At 45.6% G+C, this 18350-nt stretch overlaps 1 protein-coding gene across 2 annotated transcripts in view; it reads left to right on the forward strand.

The window, feature by feature from the left end:
- Nucleotides 1-14133: 14133 nt before the first annotated feature.
- MTAP (methylthioadenosine phosphorylase) overlaps nt 14134-18350 on the forward strand; it is a 76223-nt gene continuing 72006 nt past the window's right edge. Inside the window, exon 1 of one of the 2 annotated variants that reach the window (XM_065406211.1) lies at nt 14134-14192. In XM_065406211.1, coding sequence (XP_065262283.1) covers nt 14160-14192 — 33 coding nt within the window. In that variant the 5' untranslated portion in view covers nt 14134-14159. Of the gene's footprint in view, nt 14193-15801; nt 15873-18350 lie in introns of those variants that run through there. The other variant, XM_065406210.1, reaches the window with a different exon arrangement.

An 18350-nucleotide genomic window follows, 5' to 3' on the forward strand; every position in this document is an offset into this window, starting at 1 on the left:
CTTGCTTTGAACTAGCTTTAGCATAAGCAATGCAAAGTCCTGATGTGTGTAATCAGGACAATTACATCTCTGCAGCATCTTTTGGTAAAGATATAATAATAATACTTAGTGCTTTTCATCTTCAAAGCATTTTACAAAAGTTTGCTAACTAATCTGCCCACCCCACTGAAACAGGTAAATGTTATTATCCTCATCATCATTTGACACGTGGAGAAACTGAGGGAGAGAGTTTGTGGCCCAAGGCCACAAAGGAAGTCAGTCAAAAATAAGATTAGAACTCAGGAGTTCCTGCCTCCTAGGCTGCTCTCAGACCATTAGACCACACCTCTAAACCAGTTTTGCAGTGTAGTGGATTAGCCTCTTTGAGAACAGAGGTTAATCTTTGTTCCCACAGACATTTACATATACAGTATAGCTGTACAGTGCTGCACACCCGCACAGAAGTGCATGGCCAAGATTTCAAAAGTGATTAGTGATTTTGGAGGGCTCAGTATTGGAGACCCCCAATTTCAGACCCCTTACAACAGGGGTGGAGAACTGACGGCCCATGGGCTGGGTCCAGGCCCTTGCTCATTTTCATCCAGCCCACGAGCCACACACATTCAACTCACCTGCAGAGGGGGGTGCGCTGAAACTCGGGGCTCCCCCCCGCAGTGGAGCGAGCCGGCACTCGTGGCTCCGAGTCTTGGGGCTTCCCCCCATGGGGCTGGAGCCACAAGTGTTGGCTCACCCCTCCGCGGGATGGAAGCCCCTGCGCCCCCCTGGGCAGGTGAGTTGAATGTGCGTGGCCCACCACTGATTTTTTTCGGTGGTTCAGTGGCCCCTGATACAAAGAAGATTCCTCACCTCTGCCTTACAAGGCCTGATTTTCAGAGTTCCAAGTGACATATTTGGGTATATACTGTACACACACACTCTCACTGTAAAACTAGCTCAGCTCTTGCGTCTCATTTACACTAGGCCTCTTTACCCTTTACATTTAACCGTGTAAAGGGCTTTAAAACTGGTGTAAATAGAGTTTACTCCTACTTTAATGCCCTTTTGCACTGCCAGAGAGGTGTAAAGTAGCCTAGTGTAAGTGAAAATCAAGCTTTTATGCATCATAAAATTATAATTTAAATAATGAAAATGTTAGTCATTTGCCAAACCATTCCTACCCATCCCCCAACCCTTACATATTGGGGAGAACTAGAGAAAAAAAAGCATTGTGTATTTCTTCCACTTTTGTAAAACTGACATGAGATTTCATTGAAAAACTCTTGCTTATTATTATTCAGATAAATTGATTTACATCCCATCGTTTACAATATGAAGAACAAAGAGCTCCCTCTGGGGAAAATGCAAGGCTGTAATTTTGTTTCAAGGGGTTCTGTGATGTCATAAATAAAGATTGAACAAAAATTATAACCTCTTTAGTAATCCCATAAATGGTGCTTTTTTGGATAATATTTGGTCGTCCTGAAACATGTTGCTTTCATATTTTTTGAAGTGCCCGCTCCTAATTGAACGTGGCTGCTGCGGAGAGCTGACTACATCTTCAAAACACAGCTGTGTGACAGGTGAAGCAGCCCACAATGATAAATGTTAGGTTTAGAACTTCAAGATTACAACCTACTGATGAACTGTCATCGAATGAGATTCCATTTCCCACTCCTGACGACATTTTAATTTTTACCTATTTAAACCAGAGTTACCAAAAACATTTTCCTACCAGGAAAGAGATGCAGTAGATACACATTTTAAAATATTTAATTCACAAACCAATATTGTTACCCATGAATGAGTAAATAAAAGATCCCTCTGAAATCTCAGAAATTTGTATATTATGAGCCAGATTCTTAGCTGGTGTAAATTGAGGTTGATTTATGCTAGCTGAGAATCTGAATATATGTATTAATAGAGTTAAATTAGTCGGGGGGAAAGATAATGAAAGGTCCATACAAAACAACAGGACCTCAACTCCATCGCTTTCTGAGAGATTTCTAATATATGAGCCAGATCCTGGTCTCAGTTATATTGGTATAAATCTGCAGTAATTCCACTGAAATCATTTGGTGTCAGTCCAGAGTAGCTCCATTGTTGAATTTTTACTGATATAACTGAAATCTGTGGAACAGATGGAGTACCTATTTTTCATTCATTTTGCAAAATATACTTGTCTCTCAGTCAAAGCAAATGAAATATATATATTTCTCCCAATGTGTTGCATGCATCATACATATATCATGTAAGAGTCAATGTATATGTTTTGTCCCATACATCAATCAAGCAAATCACACATTAAGGTTGATCCTATGTCTGTGTGTAGACTGCACTATTGAACACAGAATCTGACATAGGTCCAGGGAATGTACTTCCTATGTGAAAGAAACTCAGGTAGTTTCCCCACAAATTTTGGGTCATCCAAAAATGAGAGGAGGCATGCCCTGCCTCAACCAGCTGCTATGAAGGAAACACCACAAATTGAAATTCATGAAGTTTCCTGACACACTCATGGGATTATTTTTATGATTTAACACCGCATCAGCAGCTGTGCAACTGAGCAAGAAACAAAAGCAGTATTTCAAACTCAGTCTTATAAAAGTACTGTAATTGTATTAGAGATTTGTTGATCTGAAATATGAACCAAGAAAGAAATGTAAATTTTGGTATTATTACAGTTTCTTTTACTTTTATTAAATAAAACTGCTAACAACATATAGTCACAGTTTTAAATTTAAAGGTACTTGGTATTAGTTTTCATGAAGATCAATATTTCAACTGGTTTTTGTAGTTCTGACTGTGAGTATCCATCCACTCTCTGGAATGTGTCAAAACAGTAGCTCAGCAATGATGGGATACTTTGTCATATGGATGCATTAATTAGATCAGGGGTTCTCAACCTTTTTCTTTTTGAGCCCCCCCCCAAACATGCTATAAAAACTCCACGGCCCACCTGTGCCACAACAACTGGTTTTCTGCTTATGAAAGCCAGGGCCAGCGTTAGGGGGTAGAAAGCAGGACAACTGCCCAGGGCCCCATGCCACAGGGACCCCCACGAAGCTAAGTTGCTCAGGCTTTGGTTTCAGCCCCCGGTGGTGAGGCTCAGGGCCCCGGGCTTCAGCCCCATGCAGTGGGGCTTCAGCTTTCTGCCCTGAGCCCCAGTGAGTCTAACACTGGCCCTGCTTGGCGGACCCCCTGAAACCTGTTTGAGGCCCCCCAGGGGGCCCTGGACCCCTGGTTGAGAACCACTGAATTAGATGTTTTAGGTGTGCACAACTCAGCTTCTCCACTTGTGTATTTTTTACCTATAATCCTTCTCGAGTGCAGACAATGTCACTTACTACAGAAACATTGTGAGTAGAGTTTTCCGGTCATCATGACATGCTCAGATTTACACAAGAAACATGCAGAGTTGTACTCTGAAGGAAAGTGGATATCCCTTTGGACAATATTAATGTTACTCTAGGAACTAATCCTGTTCAGATGAACTCAGTGGGAATTTTGCCACTGACTTGAAATGGGAGCAGGATGAGATCTTTAATTTGTATATTCAGTGCTTAGACGTCACAGTGACAGGTGTGTTGGAAATATCTAAAATAGATAGATTACAGTAAAAGGTAAGTCTTCACATTTACAGAAAAAAGATGGTGTGTGTGCATATCCTAAAAAATGAATACTGCAATACAACTGTGGTATTTTTTCTGTGAATAATTAAACACTAGTAATTCTACCCCAAGCATTTTTGCCAGATGATTCATAACTAGATTCCATTCAATGAAGGATAAAGGTAAATCTGAATACTATCCTTGATAACTCACACTTTGAATTTAGCTGTCACTGGAGAATGAGAAAAATCCCATTGCTTTCATTTACCAAATGCAGTATTATGACTGCTGCATTGAAATAAGGACTAGAGTTTAGCTTTACTAGACTCAGCTACTTTTCATTTTAACTCATTTCAGGTGACCTAAAATTCAGATGACATAAATACAATCCAGTTTTTACTAAAATGAAAGGTTTAGCAATATCTATTTTGCACTTACTAGCTCCATATAAAGCCCTCTAACACAGATTGAAGACACAAGGAAGTACAGTGCTGGAAGGTAGATGAAGATCAACTTCCAGCTGAGACAAATCTACTGTCTTGGTCAGAAGGAAGTTCCTTTTTGCCTTTTTTTGGAAGGGTTCTTACATAACAGACTGTAAGGCCCTGGGTCCAATTCACAGCGGCAGATCTAGCTTCTTCACACAGCTGTTGTTTTTTCTGACAATGTTGGCATATTATAATTTCAAATTATGATTTGTAAGCAAGGTCTGAATGAGCTCTCCCCTGACAGCTAGTGATGAGCCGGGGGGGAGGGGATGGGGGGAGGGAAGGCTTCAGGACCAGACTGTATTTTCATGAACTCACCTATTTTGCCTAGGTATAGACAGAGCTGTGTTGCCCAAGTGATCAATTTTGGCTGGTGTTGGGTTACAAATCACGTTAGTATTGATTGTGGGGGTCATGAAATGTTGTTATCCTTATTGTATGAGTAAAGGGCAGCAGAACTGTACTTAGCCTGTCCTGACTGAGGGGGTCACCCTCAGTGCTTAATTTTTGCCAGGGCTGAGCCCCGGCACCTCTAGGCTTGGCAGTTCATAGCCCCAGGACCCCTGGGCTTCCTGCATCAGTTATGAAAGTAAAAAACTTGCTTGAGCCCTGGCGCCTCTTTCATTACAAATTAAGCGCTGGTCACCCTCAGCTGAACTGCTCTCACTAAGCAAGGGGTTTGGATGGCAGATCCCAGTGATGGAGGGGAGGGGGGATAACAGGGGTATTGCTTGGTGGTGTGTGGTATGCCTAAGAGTCACAGGCTCTGTTTGACTTGCTCTTCTCCACTATTTAAAGAGAGAGCTTATTAGGCTCCATAGAGTCTTTTGTTTTTTTAAGTGACCACTAGAGCTGAAATCACTAATAATCAGGTCTAAGTGCTTAGACCTGCTGCAGGACAGCATTTCTGTGGAAAACACAGCCCAGTCTGCACTCGCTGTGAGGTTCCCCCACTGAGAGCTGAAATCACTGAGAGCTGGATGGAACCTCAAGAGACCAACTCGCAGAGGTCACGGTGGCAGGTGGCAGCAGAAGGTGATGGCGCAGGGCCATCGGCAATGGAGTGGTGGAGTGAACGGTGGCACAACAAACAGCGGCCAGAGTGAGTGCCCGGAGTGAGTAGCGAGCAGCTGTAGGAACAGCCTTCTCCCCCACACCAACCCAGGGTGGGAGATTAACTCACGCTAAAGCACCTCTGAACTCTGGGTCTTCAGTGACCAAGGACAACAACTATGTGTGGGCTGTGGTAGAGGGAGAAGGGAGGGGCACGTTAAAGAAACATTTGTTTGTTGGACTGTGTTTTAGTGACTGCTCCAGCATGCTAGATTTGTGACTGATAAACTTATATAAATATATATTTCCCAGTAGACAAGATTTTTAAAACGCATTATTGGCCAAGGTCATTATCTCACATTGTTGCTATCTCGCAAGGTCATTATCTTGGGGAGTTTCTGTACTAAACATTTTTATTATATTATAATTATTTTTACATAACAACATAAGAACGGCCATATGGCGTCAGACCAATGGTCCATCTAGCCCTAACCTGTCGTCTGACAGTGGCCAATGCCAGGTGCTTCAAAAGGAATTAACACGGCAATTATCAAGTGATCCATCCCCCGTCATCCACTCCCAGCTTCTGGCAAGCAGAGGCTCTCAGAGCCTCTAATAGCTAATAGCTAATAGCCATTGATGCACATATCCTCCATGAACTTATCTAGTTCTTTTTTTAACCCTGATATAATTTTGGCCTGCACAACATCCCCTGGCAAAAAGTTCCACAGGTTGACTGTGCATTGTGTGAAGAAGTACTTCCTTTTGTTTGTTTTAAATCCTGCTGTCTATTAATTTCATTGGGTGACCCCTAGTTCTTGTGTTATGTGAAGGAGCTTATTCACTTTCTCCAAACCAGTCAAGATTTTATAGACCTCTATCATATCCACTCTTAGTCCTCTCTTTTCGAAGCTAAAAAGTCCCAGTCTTTTTAATCTCTCCTCATATGGAAACTATTCCATATCCCTAATCATTTTAGTTGCCCTTCTCTGTACCTTTTCCAACTCCAATATATCTTTTTTGAGATGTGGCGACCAGAATTGCATGCAGTATTCAAGATGTGAGCATACCATGGATTTATATAGTAAAAGTGGAGGAGCTTGGTTTGCCAGACCGATCAGCAAAGCCAATGCTGACAAACTGTGAAAAGGCTGCAAAACACCAATCCTCTGGACTGCATCAACATGCAGAAAGCCTTATAAGCCAGTCATTGTCAAAGCCAATTTTAGAAGTACTTAACAAGGCTGTTAAAAATGCTGGAGACACAACACAGTTTATTCAAACAAACATGGCTGTCACATCATACTTTTTCTTTAAGCAACAGATACCACACACTACAAACTGGAAGCCAATGTTAAGTGAATTGTCATTTGTTAATCCTGAAATTGGACACTGGTTCCAATCAAGACCAGCAAATGCTCACTATCTTTCTGCAAGAAACTCAGCTGACTGGTTAGAAGCATGCAGTGCAAGAGTGAAAGACTGAGCAGTTGAAAAAGTGAAGAACTTTCTCTCCACATTCAGAAAATGTGCATACATGGCTGATGAATGAACCGATGCAAATAGGTGTCAAGTACTAAGTCACTGCGTACATTATCTTGATGTCAGTGGTAGGCCAGTAGATGAATTTCTAGACGTTCAGGTTATAGAAGACACATCGGTTGCAACTCTGACAACCCACATCTTAGAAGAGTTAAATGGATGTAAATTGAACGCCAAAGAGATGGCTGCTTGTGCATTTGATGGAGCTGCAAACTTCTCTGGAAGACATAGTGTAGTACAAGCTTTTCTCAGAGAAAAGTGTAACTCTAATCTCCTATACACACTGAAGAGGCCATCTACTCCAACTAGCACTAGTACAAGCTGCAGAATCTTCAAAAGGCATTTAAAAAGCTATGAACTCTTTTTTCAGCAAGAGTCCAAAAGGACTGAACGTCTTGTAAAATATAGAAGATACACTGGGACTGAAATTCAAATTAGTCCAACCTGGGAAAACCCACTGGCTTTCTCATGAGTGATCCATGGCTGTTGTCTTAAAATTACTGCAACCATTATTATTGGCTTTGGAAAGTATCTACCAAGATGGGACAGATCTAAGTAGTGAGGCTGGTGAACTACTTTTGCTACTAAGTTCAGAGAAGACAATCACCATTATCTCTTGTAAGTCTACTGTTTAAACCACTTGGGTCATTAAACAATGCCATCCAGGAATCTGCTACAACAGTAGTAGAACTCTGTCCAGCAATGGAAGCTACACTTGGATCAATCAGATAGATATCCATTGAAAACGTACTGGAATAAGCAAAGATTTCAGTTCAGAAGTTGACTAATTTGGACACTTATATTGACTCCTTAAATGAAGAGGACAAGAAGTGTTTGTTAAGCCAGCTGAAAAAGTAAAGTACACTGACTTGATTCTTACATCTCTACAACAACAACTTCTGGATTCTATCAACCTCTACCAGGGGCGGCTCCAGGCACCAGCGCACCAAGCGCGTGCCTGGGGCGGCAAGCCATGGGTGGTGGCCTGCCAGTCGCTGTGGGGGTGGCAGTCAGGGAGCCTTTGGTGGCATGCCTGCGGGAGGTCCGCCGGTCCTGCGGCTTCGGCGGCAATTCGGTGGCTGGTACGCCGAAGCTGCAGGACCGGCGGACCTCTCACAGGCATGCCGCCGAATCCGCGTTACCAGCGGACCTCCCGCAGGTGCGCCGCCGAAGGCCGCCTGACTGCCGTGCTTGGGGCGGCAAAATACATAGAGCTGCCCCTGACCTCTACATAACTTTTACAGATGCCTGTCTTATAAAACACTGACAGTTGAGTGAACTGAGGCACCACCTGCAGTGGGGCTGGCATGTGATCAGGATGGAATAGAGAATTTGAACACAGAGTGGAATATCATACGATAAATGAATGTAGATTTGACTTCAACTTCTTTATCATCACTAGTGGTTTGACCCAATTTTTGTGCTATGTTTCCTGGGATGAAAGAAGTAGGAATTCATCTCTTTCTAGTCCCAGTCACACCAGCTACAGTTGAGCATTCTTTTTCCTCATTGAATAGAATTTTGTGTTCTGAAATAAGTTGCCTTCTGCATGATCATGAGCATATCATGAAGGACTGGAAGTACTGGACACATGAGAAGCCACCAAAAATGAATGCAGTGCATTTGAGAAGTTCCTTAAAAGAGTTGTACAAAATGACAAGAAACCAAGAAGGATATAGATCTAGTGCTTCATAGGAGGCTTGTGTAGCCAACTTTAATTAGTGTGATGATTTAAAAACATGAGTTAAATCTAATAAAATGGGTGTGAAACATTTTTCAGTGTTTACTATGGTGCCATACAGCCCACCTTCGCCCTAACAGTCTCACCCCTCATCAGTCAACACCCACCCTGATTTCAATTTCTGGGGAAAACATTGCAAGTATGTCACATTAGATGTGGTCTGGGTGAGGCCCAAATGGTTAGGGCATGTTCTCTATCTGGTACTGTACTTTACAGATGCAACTAAGACAAAAATTTTCACTCCTGGGACCAAATTTTGCATTTAGATACTCATGTTTACCTCCTATTGATTTCAGTAGGAGTTGCTCCACTGCATGGATGAAATCCATTCTACCCTTATAAATCCCAAACAATCAAGATCTAGGCTGATGGTGCACAGAAGTGTTAGGGAGGTGAGGCTGACCCTGCAAACCATAGACTGGGACTGGGCCTGGGCCTGTTATACATCTACTATTCCAATTTATTGACAAGAATAGCAAACAGATCCTCGGTGGGTGCTGGGGCCACTGGGCCTAAACGTGGATTCTGTGGGTACCATTCCTTTGGGTCAAACTGCTTTATGGAATTCTATCCTGGCCTATGGAGGCCAAGCATGGAGAGGCTTTCTGCCATACATAGGGTTATATAGGCACTAGTACCCTTATCCACTGCACTGCTCCTACCAGGGGCTTAAGTAGTGCAGAAGGATTTGCCCTGGCCACCGCACCAGGGGTGAATGGCATCCGTAAGCATATCTGAGGACAAAATTTGTCCCACGATGTCTGAGATCATTCTATTCAGAAAAGAAAATGGCACTTGGGAGTCAAAAATTGGATTCCTTTTTCTGAAGCCATTCATCTTCTGTAAACCACATTGTGTCTGTGCACCCTCTTTTTCTGAGTCCCATAGTAGTGCATGGTGCTGTACAACCACAGAGAAAGGTACAGTCACTGCTGCAAGGAACTGTCTACAGTTAATGTGAAGCTACTGACTTTTATACTGATTACTGAAGTATACTTCTATGGTTAGCTCTTTCCAAGTACTAAAATAGGAAACTGAACTTTCTGTCTCTTTCTCTCAGTCACTCATACAGTGTTTTAATATCAATAGCATGCAAATATACTGCCACCTGCAGGATAGTGATTACTATCTATTTGCAGTTTGGCAATAGTTAACTTTGCATATATTTTTCTCCCTGTTTATCATAAACACGTGTTATCTTGAAATGGAGATGTTTCCTTGTGAAAATGTTTTTCTCCACTACATTCTAAAGGTGAAATGGGAGTTTTCCCACTGACTTCAATGGAGTCAGAATTTCATCCTTAGAGTTGAGGATGAGAGAAACATAATTTATTTTATTTTTGCTTATAGGACAGTCCTGCTTTTGATGCAGTTTAGTACCTGCACTTTTAGATGGTGCCCATTGACCTTTTTGATATTTGATATGAACATCTATGAACTGATCTTCCTACCTAATAAACATTTTGTTTAGTGTGCAGTTTCTGCTATTTGGATCCTGTAAATAATACTTAATCAATCATTTATCAGTTTCCCTGCTCTTCCTCCTTAATTTAAGATCAGTGGTCTCAAAGTGGGGTGCGCGCAAGAGGATCCTTGGGGTGCGCGGCAGGAGGTGCGCTTTTATTTATTTATTTATTTTGCTTTGGCAGTTTGGGCAGGAGTCCGAGCGGCTTTTTTTTTTTTTTTTTTTTTTTGCTTTGGCAAAAATGGTAGAGCCAGCGCAGCAGGGGGTGCATGCTCAAAAAATTTTTACTGATAGGGGTGCGCGATCAAAAAAGTTTGGACACCACTGTTTTAGATGACACTGGATACATAGCTACAGAAAACTCTGTTTTGACTACACAAATGTATATATGCATCAGATCACTTCTAAGTTCATTCAGATCACCTTTTCTGTAGCTATGCATCCAGTGTCAACAACATTTCTTTTTAATAAATGAAAATCAGAATTTTAAAACATTATAATCTGCTTAAGTTTTAGGACATACAGCTAATTTAAGGTGGAAGAGGGTTAAGAAGAAGGGGGGAGGGGAGAGATGATTGATTGATTTACATTTGATGTCCTGATCCCACTGTAAAAGAGAAGAGGAGGGAAGAACCATTGTAGTATATGCCACCCACTGTAACCAGATGAATGTCCCAGAGTTGGCATTGGTTGAATTACCTTGTATGTCATAATGGCTCCTTGGCAGATGGTGCAGGCTGCTTTTACCGACAACAGGGGACAGGCCTGGCACAAAATGGCTCCAGGATTGGGGGAATGAAAAAGGCATGTTTGCATGCATTCTTCTCTGCTGTGCAGAAGGGTCCTCATTTGCAGCCTAGGCTCTAGCCGGATGCCATGAGCATACCACCTAACAATGACGTGTTCTTGGGGCAGCAAATAGCAAGTAGGAGAGGGAAGAAGAGGAGATGGGCAGAGCATCACCAGTTACTTCCATTCTGGGGTAGGCTGCCAGCTGATTTATTGATAATGTGTGGCACATGTTTTTCTCTTCTGGCTCACATCAGGTAAACACTGCCACTAGACGCAAATTGAAGATCTTCAGTCCCCTTGTGGACAGTTCAGTTGAGTTCAGGTTTCACCTGGCTAACTTCTTTGATCTCCCAGGTGTCTCCCAAGGCTAGTTATCTTGGTCCCAACTCCTCAAACTTTTAAAATATGATTGTCTTGGGTAATGGTGACTGTGGTCTGCTAAATTAAGAAGAAAATCTCTTACTGTGCTTGAGCAAAAGGGAGAGCTGTGTGCAAATCAGACTGTTTTAGATAGAATCCGCAACAATGTAATTTCAAACCCACACATAAGAATATACAAACAGCCATACTGGGTCAGAAAGGAGTTCCATAGGTTGACTGTGTGTTGTGTGAACTCTTTACCAGAGGATGTTGTGAAGGCCAAAACTATAACAGGGTTCAAAAAAGAACTAGATACGTTCATGGAGGATAGGTCCATCAATGGCTATTAGCCAGGATGGGCAGGGATGGTGTCCCTAGTATCTGTTTGCCAGAAGCTGGAATGGGCGGCGGAATGGATCACTTGATGATTACCTGTTCTGTTAATTCCCTCTGGGGCACCTGGCATTTGCCGCTGTCAGCAGACAGGATACTGGGCTAGATGGATCTTTGGTCTGACCCAGTATGGCCATTCTTATGTGTGAGTTTGAAATGACATTGTTGTGGATTCTACCTAAAACAGTCTGATTTGCACATTTATGAAATGTAGCATTCCAGGCCTGGAAGCTTGGTCAGTACACAACACTGCTATTTGGTTTCACATCACGTACCAGGGCCAATAATCCTCAAACATTTTGATAAAAATATTTATCTGCTCCACTTTCTCTTGTGAACACATTGTGCATCTGTAACGATGCTGGTTCTGGCGGGACCCAACTGAAATTGCCAATTCAGGACAAATTGCTTAAAACAGGGCAGTTAGAGCCCAAGGCTGGGGTTTTTCCACCTCTAAGGCAAACCAAACCAGCCAGACAAAGAGGACTTTGGGTTTTACCCCACTGGCTAACCACAAGTCACACAAGCAATTCCCTTAGGCCTTGGCTACACTCGCGGATTCACAGCGCTGCCACGGCAGCGCTGTGAAGCGCGAGTGTAGTCGCGCCGCCAGCGCTGCGAGAGCTCTCTCGCAGCGCTGCAAGTACTCCACCTCTCCGAGGGGAATAGCTTGCAGCGCTGCGAAGGAGCGTGCAGCGCTGCAGGCGCTGATTACACTGGCGCTTTACAGCGCTGCACTCGCTGCGCTCAGGGGGGGTGTTTTTTCACACCCCTGAGCGCAGCAAGTGCAGCGCTGTGAATTGCCAGTGTAGCCAAGGCCTTAGACACTCCAGTTTCTCAGAATCACTCGTTATGGGGACAAACGGTTATGAAAACCAATACCCCAGTAAAAGAAAAGAGGTTCTCTCAATCCCAAAGGACCAAGCCCCAGACCCAGGTCAATATACAAATCAGATCTTACCCACAAATCACGCTGTTGCCAATCCTTTAGAATCTAAAATCTAAAGGTTTATTCATACAAGGAAAAAAAGATATAGATGAGAGCTAGAATTGGTTAAATAGAATCAATTACATACAGTAATGGCAAACTTCTTGGTTCAGGCTTGTAGCAATGATGGAATAAGCTGCAGGTTCAAATCAAGTCTCTGGAGTACATCCACAGCTGGGATGGGTCATCAGTCCTTTGTGTAGAGCTTCAGTTTGTAGCAAAGTCCCTCCAGAGGTAAGAAGCAGGATTGAAGACCAGATGGAGATGAGGCATCCGCCTTTTATAATCTCTTGCCATGTGGTCTCTGCTTTCTTTGTCCCAAGAACACGCTATCCAGCACGTGGCATAGAAAAACCTTAGAGTTCTGTCCATAGGCAGGTCCCTGCATACCTTGCTGAGTCACAAGGTGTGTCTACCTTCTCTCAATGGGTCAGCTGTATAGCTGATGATCCTTAATGGGCCATCAAGCAGGCTAGGCAGAGCTGACACCAACTTGTCTGGGGTGTCACCCAGAAGCATAGCATAAGTTTGAAATACAGACAGTATAGAGCCAATACTTATAACTTTTAAATACAAAAATGATACATGCACACAGATAGCATAATTATAACCAGCAAACCATAACCATAATCTTGTCTTAGACACCTTATTTGACCCCCTTTATACAAGATTTGGTGCCACTACAGGACCTTGGTTGCAACAATGATCTATACGGTCCCAGTTCATGTCAATAATGTCACAGCATCTTCTTGGCTTGTTCTGCACACTGCAGTGTTTATAGTAATTCTGTGAAACATCTATCCTCCAGAATCTGTGTCCTCAAATGGAACAGGGCACCCTTTCCTTACACATTTTCCAGGCAAGGAACAGTCCAGTCCTGAATAATAACATAACTGTTTCATGCTTTTTCCCTTTGAATAAGAACAAGACAACTGACACATTTGTTCAGGACAGTGTTGTTTCTCTCCTGGAAAATATCAACAGTGTTACCAACCCTCAAAGTCACTAGTCTTGTGATATTTAGTGCTTTTGTGAAAGTACAGGAATTGGGTTGTTATGTGAGAATTTCAGCTTGTTGCTTTCTTTTTCTTTTTAATTTTTTTTAACAGCAAGTTTGTAGCCTTCATGCTTGTGAAGAAAAGCTTGAAAACACATACCCTCATCACCCCAACACCGGAAGGCGATTTTTAAAAACACCCTTAAAATGTAATGTGTAAACTAATCTGACTGGGGGGAGGCCTGGCTCATTTTTGTACACTAGGACTTGGTACTCCTGCCCCTGGCCGAGGCCAGCCTGCGTCTGCTCGCTCTGGGGAGGCAGATAGAGTCCCAGGGGCAGGTTTTCACAGCGCCCCATTGGGGAGCAGCCGGCGGGCTCCCGTGGCCCTCGGGGGAAGCACGTGGCCAGGGTGGGGAGCCCTGAGAGCTGCGCGCTGGTAGCACCGACTACCCTGCGTGGCGGCGTTGCGCCCACTCCTACCAGGATGCAGCCACCCCACCGGGCTAGCCCCGCAGCCTGCGCCGGACAGCGGCTAGCTCCGGGCTGGCGCAGACTGGAGTGGAGGGGCGGCGCAGTGCGGAGCCGCCAAGGGAGCGGGGAGGCGGCGCTGCTCAGAGGCTGCGGCTGCCTCCTCGCAGCAGGGGGCGGGGCTCGTTCCGCCGACTGCAGCCCCCGGCCGGCGCTAGCCTGGGAGGGCAGGGCCGAGCCGAGCCGAGCCGGGACCGCCTCCTCGTCCTTCCTCTAGCAAACATGGCTGCAGCCGCGGCCGCCCCGGCCGTGAAGGTAAGAGGCGCTGCGGGCTCCCGCCCGGGCCCCGGCGGAGGGGAGATTCCCCCCGCTCAGCCTTTGCCCCCCGGGAGCCCCTGGCGACCGCCGCGGGGCGCGGACTAGTCCGGCTGGCGCACGTGGGCTCCGAGGGAGGCGCCTCTGCTGCTGGGTGCATGTGGCAGGCTCCTGCTTGCGCCGCCCCGCCGGGGTGCGGGGCACATGGGCACGGGGTGAGCAGCGTCTGCCCTGCCCACCCGTCTGCGCCCGCTTCAGCACAGCGCCCTCCCTGCTGGGGGGCACGGCGCCCCCACCCGTCCGGCAGGGCCCTGCTGCTCGTGTTACACGGCAGCCCCCAGTGGGCACAGTGCGGACATGTTGAGGCCTCCAACATGTGTCCTTGTCTAATAAAAGTCACTTCATAGGGTTTTCTTTTCGGATATGGAGGGGAGGCAGGGAGCTACGTTCATTTACAGTTGCCATAAAGACTCACAGGGTGCTGCTTCAGCCAAATAAGCAGCAGCAGCTGAGCATGACAACGCAACAACTCTGGGAGTCTAAGAATCCAACCTTTAAAAGGAAAAGTTAGACACTGTTGTTGCACTAAGAATCCTGTGCTCTACCTAAAGCTATTTCTGGGCTCTGGTCAAACAGTGGGTAAAAGCATAATTATTAAATGTATTGGTGTCTTGTTTACTGCAGGTTTGCCAGGTATTGATTTGTTAACTGCCTGCTGGTTTGGGGATTTGCTTCCTCCCCAACTCCATGTATAGTACCGAGTGCTATAGTTAAGGCTATGGGCCCCGCAGAATTCTGTTATAATCCTATCGTCACTTACCCCACTTTCTGAAAATTGCAAATGATCCTGCATATGGATCTTGTGGAATAAGAGCTAGGAGAGGCCAGGTTCATCCACACTGAGGCTCTGTGCCCCCTCCCTGGGAGCTCCGCTGCAAGGGTCCACTATCCTCCAGCTCGTGTGATAATTGACTCTGTTAATACTGATTGAGCATTAATTTAGGTGTTCAGATTGTAAACTCTTTGGGGGCAGGGACTCCCTTCTGTTTTATGTTTGTACTATAGCCTGTACAATGGGGTCTCTAGGCACTATAATACACACCAATGACAGAGGCACCGTAGTTAAAGCTGTTATGCTTAGCCCTTTGCCCCACTCTGTAAGACAAGCTTTTTGGACCTGGGAAACAAGGAGGACTGGAAGAAGCTCCCACAGTTCTTGAGGTCAATGTGTAGACAAGCAATTTTCCCTTGTCTTGAGAGAAAAGGGAAGCTAATCTGGGAGTATCCCAGTTGGTGTTTGCCTTGCCCCATCTGCCTTTTCTGTGGTTGGGGTAGTCTCCCTCACAGGGATATCTGTCCATTGAGGTACTATCTGAGCAGCTGTGTCCCTGACAACCCACAGGAAGGTCTAGGAAAGCAGGACTTGCTGCAGCAGTAAACTCTATGGTTCCATGCTGCCACTAGGCCCAACTGCTGTGTTGCCTAACTCCAGCCTCTTCTGACCAACCCCGGGGCCTGGGAAACAGGAAGAGGAATAGGAGCAGCCGGACTGGCTTGTGGAAGGGAAGCATGAAGTCCAGTGCTGGAGCTGATGTGGTTTCTCTTCTTCGAGTGGTCACAGCATGCACACCTGAGTGGAATATGTATCTGCACCCACCTCTCAAAAAACAGTGGTTACAGGTAAACAACTGGCTTTTATCTGTCAGTTCCTCATGTCAAAGGTTCAGCTGCTCTAATGAGCCTTTGCTGGCTCTTTTAGAGAGAACTACCTGCCTGGGAGGCTGTCCCCTGTCCCCAAGCATGGTTAGCACAGCTGTGGCACAAGGAAAGAGGGATGGTGATTTCCCCCAGCTCCTAGTTAGTGTATCTTCTCTTTGCAGCAAACTTACTCTGACTCTATATTGCCCCTCCCCACTGTGAAGCACTCCTCCCTTCCTCCCTAGCTCTCTGCAGTGGCTTCCAGTTGTTGCCAAAGGGTAGATAAGGGTGCTGGCCCATGCCTCTAAGATTCATTCCCTCCCATATTGCACTAGGTTATCCTCCTATTTCCCAGTCTCCATTGTTCCATCTGCAATCACCCCCAAAATCCCTACCCACTCTCATATTCCCCCAACACCCTGGGTAGGTTGGGGGGCATACCTTTCCCCCAGCAATGCCCATCAGTGTAATCCCTTCCCCCACCTCCCCATCCCTGTAATGATGACAGCCTGCTCCTCATTCCTGCAGCCTGACATAAGACCTTCCCTGGATTGGTGGCATTCCCAGAGATGAAAGCTGTCTGGGGGCTGTGATGGTAGCTCCTCAAACAGCATCATAGGAAAGCACCCTTCTGACCAGGGGTGGCTCTAGCTTTTTTGCCGCCCCAAGCACGGCAGGCAGGCCACCTTCAGCGGCTTGTCTGCGGGAGGTCCCCGGTCCCGCGGATTCGGTGACATGCCTGTGGGAGGTCCGCCAGTCCCGCGGCTTTGGCGTACCCGCAGCCGAATCCCCGGGACCGGCAGACCTCCCGCAGACATGCTGCTGAATTCGCGGGACCGGCAGACCTCCCGCAGGCATGCCGCCGAATCCGCGGGACCGGGGACCTCCCGCAGGCAAGCTGCCGAAGGCAGCCTGACTGCTGCCCTCGCAGGGACCGGCAGGGCGCCCCCCGTGGCTTGCTGCCCCAGGCACGCGCTTGGAGCGCTGGTGCCTGGAGCCGCCGCTGCCTCTGACACTACATGTGAGTTTAAATTGTTAGCTTTATATTACAAAGGGAGTGTGTTCAAATCCCATTGCATCTGTGATTTTTGTTACTAGAAATTTAGAAATAGAATCTATTTTCTATTAGTGGAACTAAGTTTTGCTGTGATTTTTAAAGCAGAAAATAAAAAATGGTGTCACATTGTGTTTTGGGAGGAGGGAAGGCGTAAGAGTAAGGTCAGTTAGGAAAAAGAACAGTTTGGCTGTATTGTGGATTCTCAACCAGGGAGTCACAATCACCCTGCCCCGCCCATATTGCTGAATGAGAGGGGTTACAGCTATATCCTGGCTAGACAAAAAAGTAGTAGTGAAAACTGAGGAGGTAGCCCAAGTTCTACAGGCATAGGCCAGTTTCATCAGCCAACTGATAATATGGTGAAGAACCCCATATCTCCAGTTTGCATTGTTCTCTTTAATTACTGGATAGAATAATTCAGGTTGAAAAGCACACTCTGCGGAAATTATCCTCAATCTTAAATTCTAGGCTGCAGTTATGTTGTCAGATATGTGGTTCCCAACTAAAAAAAACTTGATTATTAACCCTCTTTATTCATTTTATTTTAGAATTTCAATGAATAATAAAAACATTTCACAATTTCTATCCTGATTTGTATGAGTTACAAAATTCAGCAAACACTGAAGAGTATGTGAACAATTTCCAGCCTGTGTTAGGATTGTGGTTTGTGATTGGTCCCATAAGGATATGTCTATGCTGCAGTCAAAGGTCCAATAGCAGCTTGTGTAGACATACTACCACTAGACCTACTTCCTGGGCAAATTCTGTGCCAAAAAAATTCAAAATTCTGCGCACAATATTTTGAAATTCTGCCAAATTCTGCATATTTTATTTGTCAATAGCACAATATAATCACTCCAGTTTCAATTATTTTGGTAACTTATTTCAAAATACCTGTCAGCAAGTATGTCAACAATATAGATGACAATGAAAAAAGATTCCCCCAGGAGTAGAGAGTTAAAGAAACCCAATTGGGGGCATACTGGAGGGGGCTGTGTGGGCCCCCCCCCAGAGCCCAAACACCTGAACTCCCTCCCCCCAGAGTCCAGCTATGAAACATATCCCAGCTCCAGAGCCCTCTTCCCCCCCCCGCCCCCAGAGCCCAGATGCCCACACCTCCCTCCCCCCACAGCCCAGCTGCAGGGCACCGCAAAAGCCCAGGCACCTGCACCTCCCTCTCCCCAGAGCCTAGCCACCGACAACTGCATTCCGCTCCCCCCAGAGCCCAGCTACGAGGCACCCCCTGGCACAGACACCTGCACCCCCCTCTCCCAGGACCTGTACTCCCCCGAGCTTCTTTACTATCCCCTGGGGGGACGCGGTGCCCTTCCTCACCCTTTGCCAGAGCCAGGACTCCTAGGCCTTCTCCCGTCCACGGGCGGATGAGGATCAAACAAGGCTGC

This window comes from Emys orbicularis, chromosome 6 (assembly GCF_028017835.1).
Source record: "Emys orbicularis isolate rEmyOrb1 chromosome 6, rEmyOrb1.hap1, whole genome shotgun sequence".
Classification (NCBI taxonomy): Eukaryota; Metazoa; Chordata; order Testudines; family Emydidae; genus Emys; species Emys orbicularis.